The 19,134-nt window shown below is 43.6% G+C and overlaps 1 protein-coding gene across 1 annotated transcript; it reads right to left on the reverse strand.

Moving 5' to 3' along the window:
- Positions 1 to 461: 461 nt before the first annotated feature.
- LOC133019960 (RNA-binding protein Nova-1-like) lies at positions 462 to 17,122 on the reverse strand. Its single transcript, XM_061086558.1, has 4 exons — positions 16,954 to 17,122; positions 9,642 to 9,785; positions 1,846 to 2,012; positions 462 to 1,481 (listed from the first exon to the last, which is right to left on the reverse strand). Exons 1-4 carry the CDS (start codon positions 17,120 to 17,122, stop codon positions 462 to 464), a joined length of 1,500 nt encoding a protein of 499 aa, XP_060942541.1.
- Positions 17,123 to 19,134: the final 2,012 nt, after the last annotated feature.

Genomic DNA, 19,134 nt, shown 5'->3' on the forward strand with positions numbered 1-19,134 from the left:
CAAAGAGCAAGGTTTGTAGAACAGCTTTTTTAGCTGGAACTTCATCTGACCTGCTCAACTCGCCGGGAGCTGAGGTTTGCAACTGAAATTAAAACCAACAAAACCCAACAAAAAATGGAAAATAAAACAGCTATGAGGTTTTGGAGAAGTGTGAAACCCTGCGGCCTCACCCTTGAATCTGCAGCTTGGCAGTGGACCAGTTCAGCTTACTCTGATCACCATCATCAAAAGGACTCGACACAAACTTTTAAAAAACATCAGGACATCAGTCCTTAAAACACATTCACAAATCACACACACTTATCTTGGTTGTCTCCCCCACCTCCTCCTTTGTGATTCTCTCATTTGTTACTGAAATATTGAACAGATATTTGGACATTTCTTTTTCTATTCATCGTGGCCCTCTCAATTCCCTTCTATCTCTGTCTTCATCCTTTCCTTCTTTCCTCTTCTTTTTCCTTTTAGCCCACCTTTTGTGGGTTGGTAGCACGCACACCCTGCTCGTACGTGATCCTCTGGCTGATCAGATACTGCGCTGCTTGTGTAGCGGCTGGCGACCCTGTTATGGTAACTTTACGGTTCCGAGTACCAGGAATGAACTCTCCCTTTTTGGAGATCTGGATTCGGGCTCCTGTTAGCTCCTGGTACTCGACCAGCGTTTTCCCTCCTTTCCCCAAAATGGCACCAACCAGATTTTCAGGAACTGCAATCTCAACCACGTCCTTGGCCCCATCTCCCAGCTTCTCTGCTGCCAGTAGAGAGGAGGCCATCAGCGGGGATGAAGCATTTAGGTAACCATTGGAAGCCCCTGTAGCAGCTGCTAGAGAACCCAGGGAGAACCCACCAAGGCCCGCAGCATGGTGGCCAGCACTTCCGGAGGCATCGCTAGCATAGGAGGCCAGCAGGTTAGCTGCAGCAGCAGCAGCTGGGTTAGCGCTAGCTGCTACTGCAGCAAGAACCCCAGAGGCGGCTGCAGGGTTGAGGCCAAGGCCAAGGGTGTTAGTGTTGTAGCCATAGCTGGCCAATGTATTGAGAGCTGAGGTGATGGCCAACAGGTCATTGCCAGAGAAGCTAGACATGGCGGTGGGGAAGGCACCCATTCCCGTCAAGCCGGCCTGACCCAGAAGGCTGGAGGCAGTGGCAGCTGCTGCGGCCGCGTTGGGCATGACCTCAGCCGTGTTGGCATAGGGGGAGCCAGTGGGGTTGGAGTTGGCCACTGGACCCGAGACGTTAGAATAGCTGATGTTGAGACAGCTGCTGCTCTGAGGGTCCTCCTGGATCTTCTGCACTATGATCTCCACAGCCTTGCGGTTCTGTTCAGGCTCCCCACTGATGGTTACCACGCGCTCCTGGAGGTTGATGCCCTCAGGCTTCTGGGAGAGTTGCACCCAAGCCCCTGACTGCTCCATCACTGCTTTCACTGTGGCTCCACCCTTGCCAATGATCAGTCCAGCCGTGCTATTGGGCACGATCAATTTGGCCTGTGGAGAAATAGAAAGATTGAAGTAGCAATAAAATGTAATAAGAGACAGATTTAACGGCAATAAATGGCCGACAGAGAGAGTGATATCTTACACTGAGTCAGAGTACTATACCAGCCCCCGCTTTACTCAGCGGTTTGTTAATCCCGGGGGTTTAGGCTGCAGCTGCCACACAGCTCTGTCTAGCTATGAAAGATCGTAGGTAAAAATAACCACATACCCTCACATTTTCCTGACCCTACCAGACTCTGGGTCATGGCCCAGAGAACAAATAAGACAAATAAACAAGGTCTCCTGGAAGTGACCTGTTCCTACCACACAGTGACCACACACCCTCAGACCCACTGGCTGTACAGTATCTCACCTGTTTGACGCGGTCAGGGTTGACGGTGGTCTGTGGCTGCAGTATGCTGACAGGTTCGGGTTTCTGGGCGCTCTGGGGCATCTCACGGACTTTCTCCGCAATGAAGTTGTGAACACCATTGAGAGCTTCGACTGTACCCTGTATCAGACAGACACGTTCTGTTGTTCCTGTGATGACAGAGGAGGAAGAGGACAAACATAAGTCTGTTACATTGGTTACTATAATGCTCTCTGAGTGCATACTTGACGACCAGATTTGAAGGACTGGCTCAGGCTGGACCGGAATCTATTTATATTAAGATGTCTTGGCATGAAACATTTTCACATTTCACAAAGAGGAACCAAATACTAAGCGTTTCCTCGCTACTTCCATTTACACAATCAACAGAGAAACATCCATGCTTAGAACCATGCTTAGTTTGGGAGTCATGGGGTTGGGGTGGTTGGGAAGGGGGTGCAGCGAAGGGGCAGCTCATTCCTCTTCAATGATGTAACTCTTTCAGTGCTGTAATGCTGAGCCTTGCCCAGCAGCTCTAACAGACCAAACACACACACTTGTTCCTCCTCTAGGCTTCTCTCTACACCCACATTGACAATCCAACTGGCATTCCGTTACCATGGTAAAGGGGCTGAGTTGTGGAAACAGGTGATGCAACAGCGAGTCTTTTATACTTCCTAACAAGATTTTTAAAATGCTCCCCCTTTGGTATCAACCTTCCTGCCTTGCTCTCTATACAGTTGACCATTCTTTGGCTGATTTTCTCACAAGACTTAAGAATGACATAAATCTGTATGATTTAGTGAGAGTAAAGAGTTGTATCTTCCACATTGATAGGGTATATTTGCAAATGGCAAAAGCAAGCTAATGAGGTGAACGCGTGACGAAGCAGCGCTACTCTACTGCATCACTCAAATTTTCATCTGTAATTCAGTAGAATTTCAAAGGCATACATCTGTTCTCTGGGAATTTATCAGGAAATAACTCAGGAAATTAATCAATTAATTCAAAGAAATAAGTCAAAGTCAGACTGGATTGGCTTCATGCCATCGGCATGATTTAATCAATCAATAGGTCAGTTTAAGCCTATCAGGAGAAGCAGTAGAAAACTGTAATTGGGTAAAATGGTGGAACGGGCATCTGAGCTGAAACTGATTTTAATTTCTTAGTTACCCTGAACATTCTATAATAGCCATACAGTACTACATGTTGCACTCTAACTTGGAATAACACTGCTTGAGACAGTAGTCCTGCACATTTTACCAATGAACTAGTTAGAGTGAATATTTAAAAAGTCCCATACTTATCAGTTGCAAGTGTTAAAAATGAATCAGACATTTAAAACAGTGGTTGTTGTTTCCTTTTACTCTCATTCTCAATGATTTATGTTAATGTGAAGTGTGCTCTTGTGTATGCAGCCATGGATACAAACAGCAGACACAGAATATAAAGTATGAAAAAGTTAGAACCAAGATGTGGTCACAGTGATGACTGACTTATTCGAAATTTACTTAGATCAACCTTTTTGCTTGCTGTACCCAGATGCGACAAACGATGCCATACTGAGTGACACAACATGTCCTTAGAAGGCATATTCCCCTGGTAAATCTATGATATATCTTACATCATGATGAGGATATTAATTTACTTTGGTTGGCACCAAAACCTCAAGTTAAACATCTCTGAATCATCTAGACTGGTCTTCACACAGTGACAGTACAGCTCCCAGGTCAGAGGGAGAGTTTGATGCATGTACCATGTAACATGATGAGTGACTAAAACCTTTGTCAGTGGCATGAAACTGTGAAAAGGACAAACTATCTAAATTTCAAGTTTTATTATCCACCCTTTTCACTTCCTGAATTGCTTGTATCAGCGTTTGCCTTCTGTCTTTCTTTGAGGATGATGAATTGCACAATAAAAGCTCTGGGTTTGAGTTGCACGTCCGCTTGTTGGCAGGTAGGGGAGAGAAATGTGTCACTACCCCAGAGAGCACACATCTCAGCCTTCAGCTTTCTCCCAAGAGACCAATGAATCCCAGGTCTTCTATCTTGATCCTAAAGTAAGAGAGTTTCAACACAACTCCAGTTGCTGGAGCTTTCCTGCAATTTCAATCTGGCTCTGGGTTATTCTCATTATTCAGACACATAATGTATCACTGTCATCACATCAGCAGATTTGTAAAGTAATTGCTCACACTACTAATCGAGCCTGAATGTTTTTTTTGTTGGAATTTCCACCGCTGAATATATTGATGGCGTCACAGTGATGTCATGTGGCACTTCACCAAAATGTAAGCACAGATTTGAAATCCTGGGATCTTTTGTAACATGCCATTTTTATCCACTAAATCAGATAGTCAATTGGAAAACTTTTACCTCAGATCACATTCTGACCAGTAGTTCCAAACAATATGTGCTGTATTTAAAAAAAAAATATGATTTTTACAACAGAGCAATGTGCAATTAAACCAAAGACTGATTTGTTTCATATACCTGATTCTAAAAAGCTTTAAGACAGACAAATGAACAGTAAATTATAAATGGGTGAAGAAACATAATACTATGGGACTCTTTATAATACTAGATAGCATCAAGAGGATTAGGGATGCTGTAATGGAGGATCTGTGTTACATTAAAACACATCAGGGATTTTACTACTAGAAGGAGTACAGACACAAAGTGCAGAGTTTCATGCTTGGATAGAGCAGATCTAAATGGCTGCAGCTGTTTGTAATCCTTGGTCATTTCATGGGTTTTAAAGGTTAAGGCTGGTGATGGTCTGAATTCTTCCTTAAGGTCAAAAAATCTCATATCAAGACAGAAACCAACAAAGCATTAGTCAACAGCTTGACACCTCAGTGCCTTGTCTGTTTGTGGCTCTCAGCCCATAGCCCACTGGTTTCTACTAAACACTTACAGTACATCTCCAAACACAGGTCACATTTCATGCAGTAGTTTCACTTTTAATATAAAACAGGTGACTACTGTTGTTTTCAAGCATATATGACTCAAACAGCAGGAAATACAGCGTCTGTTGGGGACAAATTTTAGCAATGGATTGATACACTTTTGGTACCGAGTACTTACAGCAGCAGGGCGGTGTTGGTGATCTCAATGAGGGAATGACTCAAAAATAAATTACAGTGCCCATTTTTTGGGAAATGAGGGAACATGTCAAACAGTGTGGCTCACTGTTAGTGGCTCACTGTTTTTAATAGTCTTGTGGAGAACAATGGAGCTCTATGGCACAATTAAGAGATATCTGACCCTAAATACACTGACAGTAGATTTGAATTGAATTTATTCATTGTTGATTTTGTTCTTTTCATTCGTTGAAATTTGAAAAGTGCAGACTATCACCAAACTTAACTCCTTTGACAAAGAGTGTAGTAAATGTCAGAAATACACAATTTGAGGAGTAAATGAGCGAGCTTGTTGAATGTGGTTATGATGGACACCGTATATACCATAATGCAACATGCAACATAAATGGAGGAGCTGCACAAAGCTAATAACATGTACACAAGCTGTGGAGGATGGTGTTATGGCTCCAGAGACATTTTGCAAAACAAAGAAACAGATTGAAAAACTGTCTTACTCGCAAACGTCTGAAATGTGGCATTGACTGTAGAGTGGTGCATATCTTATATTGGTTGCTATTAGTACAAAATGATAAAGTCATTTGTGATGGAAGTGATGGAATCCTGACACCCGTGTAAATGATAGCAAGGTGAGAGACCGCCTTAGTGCACTCGTGATGTCAAACATGGCGCACTGGGGACTTGAAGAAAAGGAAAACCTTCTACTGGCTATGGGAAAGGAATTAATCGTTAACAATTTTTGGTGTAAAAGAGGTATAACATTGGAGACCCTAGCCTTGTTTCCTCAAACTGTTCCACAACCTTAACTGCATGTATACTATTGTAACCATGAGGACAAAGCGTATCTAACTGTAGGGAAGTACTTATTATCACCTAAACCATAATCTTTTCCAAAACCTGAACCAAAGCATCACGTCTAGTCAGCTTTGATATTATAATAAAATCATGATGAAGAAGGTCAAGTACACTCTGAATCTTTAATATTTTAACAATGAAGAAGTAGGTTGGATACCTAGGAGCGATAGTTCAAGAGATGCTGCAACTGGTTGTACAGGAGAATAGGGTCAAATCCCCTATATGATGTTTCCGGTTTGTTAGGTTGGACACTAGCGGGCAGTGGGAACTCAGTAGTTGTCTGCCTTTTCTGTGAGCTATGAAAAATGTGTTTGAAATTAAAAATGGTCCTATCTATTAAAAAAAAAAAAAAAAGTAATCTCTAAGATTACTGAAGATGAATTTAGGAGTTCATTAATAGAAGAATCAAATCACTTTGTTTGCATATAGCGAACAATTTAATGTACATTATTGTTTCCTGAGTTGTAGTCGCTAGAGGTGGCTAGCATAGTTGTTGCAGTCAGCAGAGACAGTATGGGGAGTTCTTTATTGTTTAAAGAGCTATTCTGGAAATTTAGTATTGCACTTTCATTATAATGGGGGAGTTGAGAGAACAGACTTAAATTGGATGGTAACTTTTGAAGCACTGGCTCCAGCCCCCCCGGAATCCTCAGAGAATAAGCGATGTAGATAATGGATGGATGGATAGATGGAACTTGTGAAGTAGCTTGAGCCAAAGTATTTTATTCTTCTCAGTGGAGTCAAAAACACTGGATAGCATCTTGTAGACCCTTCCTGCTAAATGCCAACCTCCTGTTAACACCACACCTCCAGTTTTGTAACACAGGCTTTTTGTTTATAATTTAGAGTGACCAAGCCCAGCCGATATGTAAAAGTGATGTCGTCATGGTTATTTTGCCAGATTTTTGGAAGCTCGCTCTGGAGCCACTGAAGAAAATACTCAACTGTTCACAAGTACTCCTCATGACAATCTTTTAGTATAACATTGATTGAGTGCCCATTTAACTAATTTAACTATTTCCTAATCAAAAGAATGTCAGCAGCTGTTTTGATGTTGGAGAAACAAAAGGCTGCAGTTTCCATTTGTTTGAAATCCCCGCCCATGACGTCACCCTAGGCCTAGACAGAGGTGATACTGTCCTATATGGATCATGAATGAGTGACTGTACACCACATATGGAACATGTTGGAAAACAACAGTTCCTGTGCTGCAGTTTCATTGTGTGCTCTTTTAAAAAAAAAAAGGAACTACCTCAGCTTACTCTGAGGAATAATGTGTTTTAAAGCATGAGGTCACATATTGGGACAGATATTTTAATGATCTGATAATGGAAAACATACTCCCTGTGTTTCTGTGACATCATAACACCCTCATCTGTTCGTGCTCTACAAAGTAACTCAGTACACGCACTTGGCCGGAGGCCAGCTGCACAACGCAAAGGGTTTGAAGTTTTGTTTCTAAGTTTATGTTCAAATCGCGGACTCCCACGGCTCACTCCCTCTCAGCTGCATAAATATGAGGATGTGTGTAAGTAGGTGTTGGTGGGTGTGTGTATGAGCTGAATGCACATTGTGAGTGGGTGAATGTATAGCATGCTGCATTTACAGAGGCTCAAGTCGTTCAGCCAATACACGCATCAGATGGGTTCACTCTAAATAATGAAGATAAAAAAGTCAGCCCCCATGAATTAGGAGGAAAGCATGCAAACAACTTTTTAAGAGAACAGTGATGTAATCGTATCTGGCCTGAACTCTCCCAACTACCAGGAACCAAATCAGAGAGAAATAGTGAGTGGGGAGGAGGAAAGAGGAAACTTGGCGTGTGTTGGAGCAGCTTGAGTACAGCTGGGAGAGGGGTCATGTCCATAGAGAGGGATTGAAAGAGGCTATTTCTAGGCCTGCCCCCCTGTCCCCTCGCTCACATACAATCATGCATCATACACACACTTTACTATCTCTGCTCATCCATCTCAGTCCGCCACATCAGGGCCCAAGTGCACAGTTCAAATCAAGACCTTCGAATTCACGGTTTCATGTCTTACACTGACGGATGGAAGACGTGAGGTGGGTGGGAGTCTCAGACTGAGCCATCAAAGAGAGGATTGCAGAAGAAAATGGCTGCATCGGTTGTTGTCCCTTGATTTCTCTAGTGTGTGATTGTGCTGTGGTTGGAGTGTGCTCAGGTTGCCGCAGGATGAGAGAGATGGGGGTATGAACTGTGTGTAACTGTATTAGCATGCTACGTTAGCCCAAATCTAACCTGCTTCACCACTGAAGGAGGGTAAAACATTTGTGACCGATAAACATGTCATATTAATATTAATTGCTTGTCTCTAAAATCCGAGACCATTTTATTTATTTTTCGTTGTAGCTGCTGTTACAAGCTTCACAGAGTTGATCATTCTCAGAACAGCAGTTTTATAAAGGGCTTGCCTCTTCTGATTTCTCAGGAAGTAGCACTCATCTACTGGGAAGTTTACAGTAGCAGTCGTTTCATTTTACTTGTGTGGGCCAGAACAACTATCCAATCAAATCCTTGCCAGCACCCTCTCCCTGAACTCCTCTTCTCACTCATCACCATAATGAGTAGGGGGATGGGCAAAGCAGGTGGTGGCCTATGAACGCATCTGCAATCCAAAGAGAGAAGTAAAGATACCCGTCGCTGCTTTCATTTGTTCTGATGCCAGTGAAGTAGCCATATTCACTCCCTCAAACGTAGCGGGCCTAGCATGTGGAGAATTCCGAACAAAGCCCTCTGAACAGGCGTCATTTCATCGCCACTATAGGAAACGTTGTGGGGGGAAAAAGTATTGGGGAAAAAATTGTAAATCCTTCTCTTCCTCTCCCCCAGCGTTCAGTAACTCCGTAATACCACAGTTCAGTCTGTCTAATATATCACCTGTAACTCCCAACTAGACAGGTCAATATCAAACATGACGTGATGTTTGTCTGTCTGTAGTGCGACATGTTGCCTTCTACATCAGAGTAAACCCAGGACTCTTTTCAGCTATAACCACAGAGGCGGTGTCAAATAATCACTGTAGCCATTATGATGGAAAATGAAGTCATGGCAATCAGGCAGACAGTAAAAAGTATACTACTACTACTACAGAGGGATTACTTTCTGGCATGTGCTATCACAAAAAACATCTGGACCTAATAAGCAGCGAAACGCTCAGCACCTGTTTTTTTTTTTAACCGGGCTGAAGAATCCACTGAAGCATGAAGGACAAACACCCAGACTCCTCTACAACTCAGGCATTTGTGTTTGGAGGATAAGATGGCTCAGCTCTGACCTCCATGTGATAGGGGTCACCAAGCTGCTCGAGCATCCTTCTACTGTTGATATTTTTGAGTGAGACTCTCCCGGATGATTAATGCTACTGATGTACGCTACATGTCTTCTGCATGTCTCCTGATTTTGATGGGGATAAAATGGCAGTACTGCACAATTCTTCCGACCTTCCTCGAGAAAAGCGAGCCATTTCTTGTTTTGCAACTACATGGTACCATTAACACTGCAAAAAGAGCAACCCTGCACTGAAGAGTGCAACCTGCTAGAGAGGCCATTTAATTGAAATTAAAATTGCCTGCAGACTTGAATGCAGCATCTAACAGCAGTATAATCGGCATGCATGTTTAGTCCTTCAAGGACACAAGGATAATCACGTTCAAAGTGTTCATGATTGGTGTGTTGTTAAAATGTAATGCAGCTATTTGTGGAAAGCCAAATGAAGAGCTCTCTTACACCAAACCATCACTCCTTCAGCTGGGTGATGAGACAAACTCTTCCACTCATATATTTATAGATTGGTTTTAACTAATGACTGTTCATTCTTACCTGGGTAGAAGTCTTTGGATTTGGACAGCTTAATGGTGGCACCCGTCTCTTTCTGCAGTTGTACGATGGTCTGGCCGCCCTTGCCAATTATAGAGCCGGCTGCATAGCTGGGGATCAGCACCTTCAGGAAGTACTCGCCCTCCTCTGGGGGGGAGACACACAAAGTGGCAAAGGGTCAGATAATGTAAAGTACCTCAGTACAGCATTACATACACCATACTGGTACCCAACCCCCAAAACCCTGAACAAGCAAAAACCCACAATGGGAGCACACAGCTTTGACATATATATGATATAGGGGGAAATGTAATAACATTATGATGTGTCTGAATTATTCTGGAAGGCATCTGGAAGATTTTACCCTTTGAATTCTTTATAGTTTTCAGCACGTTCACATTTTATTGGAGATTGGTGGCATGTTCTGTGTCCTGTCCCAGATTTCTTATGGAGTAAATGATGACCTCCTTTCCAGTTTGCAGAGGTCTAATTTTAACTGTTTTCAAGGAGTTTTAGCAACCTCTGGCTAAATACATAGCTAAGTCCAGTGTTACTTATCACTGTTCACACATGAATAAAGGGAATGTACAATGAACACTTTAGTCCGAATGTAAAATCGATCCTGTTTTCCTGGAAGATAAAGTTACAAATTACTATATGCAAACACATGAAGTCATTATCCATGCAGTTTTAAAGCCAATCCAAAATGATCCATCTTAATTAACAGACGTAAGAAGAACATATGGGAACCAATCCCACAGATTTGTTCAGAGGGTATACTGCCAAGATGGTCTAAATCTCCTCCATTTTGGAAGGGGGCTTCTCTAGCTAACAGTGGCTTGTAGAATTCAAACTGATGTGATTGACAGCACATCAGTTTGAAGAATTCGCAGCTTTCATGCTTCACCCTTTCAATAGGGAATGTTCCTTTTTCCAACAGTTTCTAATTAAGAATTAATCAGCAGCAAAGTGGGAGAAGTGTCTGTCCAGGAAAACCCTGAACACACTAGGTGCACTAATCTAGTAAAACGCATGCAACCACCTATTGAGCTTAGACCCAAATAGAATCAAAGAACCTGCCAACAAGACATAAAAAATATTATATTTATGGATGTTCAGCATCCATGACTCCCCTGTGCATTCATATATATTATCGATGACGTCATGGTAAATACTTGGTACAGGTGCTTACTACCTACACTAACGCACTGATACAAATAATCTCCTCTGCATTCTGATTTCGATGCAATGACGTCATGTTCAATTCTTTTCAGCTGCCTCAAGGGTGACGCCACTGAAGCGGGCAGAGATGCAAAAAGGAACTGTCCACCTTTGGATGACGAGATTTCTCGTGCATTTCCAAGTGATAATTCCCTCCGATTTCTGATCGTGGGCCACAAGGTCTTTCACCATGTCGCTGCCTCCTGTGGGTTGTGGAGGGTGTCGAATGTTAGGGCTTGACCGGCATGGTGGGCAGGAAAGATGGATGGATGGAGGTGTACCACCCTGCATTCAAAGAGACCTGTTGCCTCTATAATGCACTCATTAGATTCAGATGTGAATTAACATGGCACTGTGACATAAGGAATTTCACAGCCTACAAGTTAGCTCCTCTCCTTATTGCATTAATATGCTCCTCATGTACCATTCAGACACAGGCTTGTTTTCGTGCACATCCCCCATAACCAATGGATCTGACAATTATTCAGACAATGACATAATTGTTAATAGAATCCCCTTTTCATTTTGATTAATTAGCCATGGTTGTGGAGAAAATCCCAAATCCCAGACCTTATTATATCCACATTTACGTGACAGCACAAAATTTACTTCCCCATTGAAAGCTTGTATATACTGTACGTCAGGTGCTGGTCGATTTTTCTGTGATCGTCCTAACAATAGAAATGCGTGATAAACCTTAACATGGACATCACACAAGCAGCTCTAATCATCACCGGCCATTGTTCGATCTTTACATTTTTATACTATATTGCAGCCGGCTCTCCGTTTTTCTCCAAACGAATAACAATAAAATGACCTTGGTGAAAAAATAAAGATCATGCATGACTGACATGGTCGCCATAAAGCTTTTGAGCCCTCCCTACTATCGCAAGATATCTGATGCCGTAGCCACACAAAGAATTTAATTTGAATGATACTGATTGCAAACATCCAAAGACCTGTTGTTGACAGACAAGCCCAAACCCACTGCGTAACTTTCTGCTCATCTTCAACGAGAGTAAAGCCACCAGGGGAGGAAGCCACTAAGAATCCCTCCATTACCCTCACAGCCACGTTAGCTGTCATTACTCAATAATTAATTCCGTCCTAGTGTCTGAGATCACAGTAACAGGTTTTAATGGCGTCATGTGGTAGAGTAAACATGGCAATCTGTTGCTGCAGTCCGCCAGGGAACGGGAGCAGTGGGGCACGTTGGGAAGCTGAGCCAGTGGGGTGTTAGTTCAAACCCCTGCTTCCAATACTGGAAGGATGGCTCGGAGGAGAGACACAGACGCTGAGCCAAATGTGTTTAGTTAAGTCACTCAAGGGGGGTGGGTCAGGAGGAAATGCCTTGTGACCATCCTCCCTCCTCCTTACTACCCTTCCAAGTATCCATTCTGCATGTCAATTGACTAACCTGCTGCTGACAGACAGCAAGGACGGCGGTGCAAGAATGAGCAAAAATGGACAAATGAGCTTGAGGTGTATGAAACTGCATGTAGTCTAGCATGATGAATAAATTCAACAAGTCAGACAAAAGAGAGTTCGAGGCTTACCCATTCTGAGATCTGCTGCTTCTCAAGTCCTCTGTCAGATCGCCATCAATGCCGGGACACAATCTCTAAAGGGGATCTTAACATTAGCGTAGGCATAGGTGCAATGGTCGTGTTGAGGAATGCGGCCAGTCGACCTTTTTCACCGAGGTTTAATTCATCAGTGGGTGCAGAAAAAGAGATTTCACCGCAGCATCCGAGCCATGCCTGCAGCTGGCCAGAGCCTCAATTGTCTGAGAAAATGCTAATGCCGGCTCTCAGTGTTTTCAGTGAAAGACGGCACGCATTGTTCGAGCCTGCATCGGTTTGAAGGGGGGGGTCTTCCCTGCCGCATCACCCTTTTCACTGCTCTCATCCATATTCATCGAGTGGCCTGTCCGTCTGCAGCAGCACGCAGGACTGACACCTCGCTCGGCCAATGGGTGGCCTCCTCCCTCCAGCACGTCATGTCCCCACCTCCCGATGCCGGTCCCAAAAAAATTGAATTTTCTCTTCTACTCCGCCTCTTTTGACGCAGCACTATAAAGTATGGCAGTTCAGTCACTCGCTTTTTTTGGTGAAAAGGGACAAAGGTGAAGTGGCTGAGTGAGCGGACTTCAGCGGTGAATGGGGAAGCATGTAGAGTGACCTTCAACAGTGGCTGAAGAGGTGTATGGATAACATAAGCAGATGATGAAGGAGGTGGAGGAGGAGTGATCCGAGGCAGCGTGCCTTACGCCACCCACCCTCCTTTCCTCTTTTCCCCCACCCCCAATCCCTTAGACGGCCATGTTTGAGAGGGCGGAGGGGCTCATCAACCATTGCAAATGGCAGTGCCGCAGAATGGTGGAGGGGGGGTGATGAAGCCAATCACTACGCCTATAAATCTTACGCGGAGAGGTATCTTAAGTGTGTAAAAACTGCAATGTGCATGTGTGTTACTGTCTGTGCATGGACACGGGGGTGGGGGTTCAACTTCATTTAACAGTGCCTTCCAGGGAACCTGTAAAAAAGGAACTCCTTTTTTTCCTGGTTGCTTACTGCTTTCATCCACAAATCAAACCCTAACACTGTGGCCCGTTTTGTTTGGTAGCGAATGCCTTCCAGAAAATTCTACTGGTCTCATTCACTGAGAGATGCTCCGGAATATAGACACAGCCTCCCTGTAGACTCCACTCCCTCTCACGGTCTATCCATCTCTCCTTTTCTCTCCATTCTTCTCATTCTCTCTTTCACTGCCACCTGGCAAATTCACAGTCCGCTCACGTCACATCACTCTGCAAGGGCACCTGTGTCCTTCCCACCAAAAAAAAAAGAAAAAAAGAAATACAGCTCACATTCCTGTGCCAACCTTTCCATTAGCTACATTACGAGATCATACCTAATCCCTCAGCTACACAACCTTTTGGAAGGTGCATGCTTGCCAGCAACATGGGCTCAGAGTATGGGTTATTAGACAGAGAAATGAATGAAAGATGCTCACTCTGAAGCGAGAGGGGCAATGCTGATAAAAGAAGAGTAATTTCCCTCATTCAGTGTCCACAGCTCTTAATGCATAATGAGGGGCTCGGCTCTGAAAGAGCATGCACTTTCCTCTCTTTGTTGTAACTGCCAGTCATGTTAATGATCAGCTCGGTAGGAATAACGTGATCAATATCAGTCGTAGTCAAGGGGTTGGTGATTACAGGGACAGCTAAGGATTATCAGGCTCTCTACCACTGCTAGCAGACAGGCTGTGGGTCTGCACCGTTACATATAATACATGAAGATCACATAAAATGGGAGGTGATGCTAACACACGTAACATAAAGCCTTGGATGACGAGATATATATAAAACATCTGTTTTGTGGAGGCATCATTACAAATGATCTAAATGTGCATTTCATGTAAACATAAGCAGGGCGTCTCTGTTCCTGAGCTCGGTCTGTGGAACAAAGAGTCACCCTTTTAGATACTCATCATGTCAGCAGTGGATTGGCTGCCATTTCACCTCTATAGATAACATTTTGGTGAGCTACTGCATATGATAACCCTTTTTCGAGGGGTCCAAGCTAATTTGTACAATTGAAATGTCAATAATGCCTTAAATATGTTTGCAGAGCAATGTAGAGCTCCAAGACTATCATCACGTGATACATGTAATCATGCGTTTAACCACTCAGGTCAAGCATTTTAATGTACAGCCCACCTTTTTTACGCAATACTAAAGGTTAATAACCTGTGCTTCTCAAACCAGTTACCATGGACTTGGAAGTGTGTGTGTCACTATAAGATTTTAAAGGGAAATAAGGCAGCAGTTTTATTCATTTTTGGCACCATCAGGTCAGCTTTACAAATAAAAACAAATTCATAAACTGAGGCCGTACAAAACTAAATATGCTTTAATATATCCAGTTCAATCAATTCCTGACATGTCCTGACACATATTCAAAATGATTGTGGTGACAAAATCATATGAATATTATATCTTACATACTGCACCTCATTATTATTTGCAATATGAATGTGCCTGAAAATGAAAAAAATAAGCCTCTTTGAAGTTATTTATTAGTTGAAATATTTCTTTTCATTGGCACAATGAATCTCCTGATTATAAAAGTCTGGCAGTCAGTGATGCAGAGATGTCTTCAAAGAAGATGGAGTCAGGCTGGTAAAATGATGTGTGATAACATTATAGAAATGACAGCACTAAAAAGTGTGTGTGAATTATGACTTTTTTGTATTTTCTGTTACGATTTTCCAACTGCAATTTCACACTATCTGGCCATTCATATCACCCTGATATTGGATGGGAAGAACACCATGCGGCTTTCCTGTTCGAAAGTGGTTTTCGGAGCACTAACGGTGGACATATGGAGGCTGGATCCGCTCTAAAATACTGTCTGCTGGCACAAGGGTCTTTATGTGTCCTGCTGAAATAACAATTCTGAGGTGCAGTGAGGTGTGGCAAAGATGCACTTGTGCTTTTCGAAACAGGATATAATGGTGCTGTCACAGAATGGCAGCGTGTGTGTGTGTGTGTGTGGGGGGGGGGGGGTTCTGCAACATATGGCGAAGAAACTGGTTTGTCTCTGTGGACGTCTAATTAACATTAAGTTGGTGGATAAGTGGTCCCTGTGAGCTGTGCATGCCATAACAGTCAAAAGCTGAAATAAGACTTAACAGTACTGGCATATTGAATCAGCCGTCATCCTCACCGACATCTTACCGATGACTAATAAAGCAAGTGTGCACACACTTCATTGTTTCACTATTTGCCACCATAATTTCTCCTGCACAAAATGAAACCGGAGGCAATTTGCTAAAATGGTGCTGCAGTGTTTCTGTAGTTTCCTCCTTCCGCACCCACCAAGTAGTTCTCACTACTCCGTGATATTCCATTTAATTTTCCAATCTGTTAATATCAATTAATTTAAATTATTGTTTTCATTTGTCATGCCCCCCCCCCAAAGAAAACTCCTAATTTGACACCAGCTACACCGCCCAGCTCTGCATGCGGAGCTCCAACATGTTATTAATAAGCATTCTATCATTTCAGAATCATAATTTTTGCCTGTGTAGGGTGCTACAGTGGAGGCTTTCTAGTAAGTCAAACATCAGGACGGGGGTAACAAGAATACAAAACAGATGCAGGGATTTGGCTCATCTCACAACCTATAAATAACCTGTGTTTGATAGGGATCTTGGCTTCAAGTGCTGTAGCTTGTGTACCCTGGTAGTTGTTCATGGTTGTGTGAGTTTCACCTGTTGGTTTTCTTCCTCAAACTGTACTTCAAATGCACATTTAGCTCCTGACATTGTTCATATGCCAGCTCTAAATCAGCATATTTTCAACCCCAAAGCAGAAGGAATGTCCCTAAAGTCTCCCAGATAACTCACAGTGAATCTATTAAAATCCTGCATACATCTCATCTCAAAAGATCACATGAGACCCTGCTGTTACTTGAAAGAGTTTACAAATCAACACTGAGACCAGTTCCCTTTTAGATTGAAGAGCCACTGTCCTCTGGGCTATTAATGTATCATAAAGCCAAGGTTTACTATTTCAGTGGGAGATCCATTTTTACGGGGAGTGGATCCCACTCCCAAGGATCCGGGAGTCACAGAGGAGCAGGGCAAGATGTTTGGCTTGACTACCATTATGGCCTCTGCACAATACAGTATCGGGGATCCCTAATATGTAGGACAGCCACAGAACTGATGGACTGAGGGTGAGTGTAAACACCTCTCTTTTGTAATATGAAAGTCTCTGCATACTAATCACACTGAATCAAAGTCTTCCCAGCAGAGCTCCAGATGTGGAGCAGGCAGGTGATTGGGTTCATTTGGAAAGCTGACCTGAGCTGAGGAGTTCACAGGCTCAGTCGGACTGTCTGCTCTCCCTGCAGGGGGATGGAGCTGAGTATGAAGTCTCAAACACAAGTCAGGCTTTCAAAGTGCACAGGTGCTGCAGGATACTGCGGCCCAGATCTGGTCCTATAAACTGTGAGTGGCTCCTTTGCATGCAGCTACGTGTAAAGGCTTCTACAGCAACCCACTGGCTGCTGTGTACGTCTCTTACCTCCGGTGTTGGTCCGCTTGGTGCAGCCGGCCTCCTCCGCCGGAGTTTCCAGCGGTCGTTTGCGGGAGTCCGGGTTATCGGGCTCCATGAGGGGCTGCTGGAGGCTGTGGAGGTCGGCGTAAATCCCGTTATGGTCCACGGCTGCTCCGCCGCCACCGGCCATCATCATCATCTTTCTCCCCTTTTGGAGCTGGAGAGAAATTTGCGCTGTTCCCCCCTTTTTTCTAACACACACACACGCGCACACGCACACACCCTGATAACGCACAGCGCGGTGTGAACGCCAAGTTTTGGGGTCTGGAGACGCAGAGAAAAAGGCTCAAAAACGTTGGCCACCAGTGGGATCGGGGGTCTCCTCTCCCCGCTGCTCCTCCAGCGCGTCCCTTACCGAGCTAAATATACAAATCCAATTGAGTGAAATTCGCTCATTTCAAACGCGTCGCTCCAGCAGCGTGCTCCTTATTGTTGACGCGCAGAAATGACACCAGCCAACAACCCCGCGCCTCAACATAAAGCTGCACAGCAGACCGACACCAGCCGAGCCTGGAGCAAGTGCAACAGCTTCCCGGGGCTGGAGGGAGTGAGAGAGTGAGAGAGGAGCGGGAGAAACACCGCTCTCTTTCTTTTTGAATGTTTCTGTGTCAAGTCCTCAGTGTGATAAGTGCAGCTGTTGTTATTGTTGCCTTTGTAATGCAAACCGGACCCGATGAGAAAGAGAGGACCACAGTGCCACTGGCCGGCCAAAACACGCGCCCCCCACTCCAACATCCCCATCGTGGATTCCATTCACTGCCAAAGTACAAATACCTGAAACCCTCTATAGTTGACCTCGATGGTTGTGACGCTACTTTTTGTTTGTTTTCACATCAGAGCAACTCAGGTTAAATTGCTTCAATTCAGTTCAAGTCCATTTTATTTATTAAGTCTGGTACAGACCTAACAATATAATTTAACACTTTGGTGACTGTGGAGAGTAAAACAAAAAACATCTGCCTTGACCAGTAGGGGTGAGAGGAAAAAGGGGAGAAAGGTTAGATAGATATATATTTTTTAACTTTAAGTACTTTAATAGTGATACTTAGAAGGGTTGGGGGTGGGGGGCTGTGGGCGTAGGGCCCTTTATGATTATGTAATAGGGTCTATGAATAGGGTCTGTAAATATCACGTTTGGTCTCAAGTCTTAAAATCTACATCATCAAAACTCACTGACTCATGTTATTAGACAAGATAGTCAATTTAATAGTTTAATATCATTGTGAATTGACTACTGTTGGTCAGACAAAAAATAATATCCGAACACGTTAACCTGGCTTTCAGAACACAGAATTTCTGTTGACATTGACAGAGCAAATGGAGAACACAGTAGATAAGTCATTGCCAAATTCAGTGGTCCAAAAGTAATGGGACACTTGGCAAATGAATGTTTCTATGGAACCCGAGTGTCCTCAGACTATTTCATGCATTTCATGCAAGAGCTTGCAAGTGTTTCTGAGCTTACTGAGACATCAGAGCTGTCATTTATATTGAGCAGTAGATGTTTGAGAAGTGAAGAAGAAAACAATTCTGTGCTCACATATGAGACAAATGCATCCAATGTCATTCAATCTGACAACATTTTATCACTCAGCAGGACATTGATCAAAAGCAACCAGATCTTTGCAGGATGAAGAGGTGGAAAATCCTCAACTGGCAGAGTTGTCAGTCACCTGATCCGATCCGATTGAGCTGCGGTCCACCTGCTGAAGAGAAGACTGAAGACAGAGAGACCCCACAACATGCAAGAGCACATAGTCACTGTCTGCAAAGGATTTTACATTAAATATTAAAAACGTTAGAACTCCTAAACTTGGGCACAATGTGTTAAAAGGGCCACAACAGTTCTTTCAAATAGTAACTGCAGCTGTCATCTAAAACTTAACAAGGAGTGAAAACGGCTGTGGCTTGCTTTGTGCCATCACCTCTGAGTGGTCAGTGTCAAATTTAAAGACTGTTTGAGGAACGTTAAGAAGTCTGTGTGGAGGCATTGGTGGAGGAGGCTCAGTGAGAACCTCCAGGTGAACCAGGGAGAGGGGATTGACACAGTTTAGAGTAGTTGGCCAATCAACTCTCCCTGGATTCAGAAGGCAGGGAGCTGACACAGAGGGAGAGAGAGACACAGGAGTAGGAACACAGAAAGATGCA

Source organism: Limanda limanda, chromosome 14 (genome assembly GCF_963576545.1).
Source record: "Limanda limanda chromosome 14, fLimLim1.1, whole genome shotgun sequence".
In the NCBI taxonomy this organism is placed as follows: Eukaryota; Metazoa; Chordata; class Actinopteri; order Pleuronectiformes; family Pleuronectidae; genus Limanda; species Limanda limanda.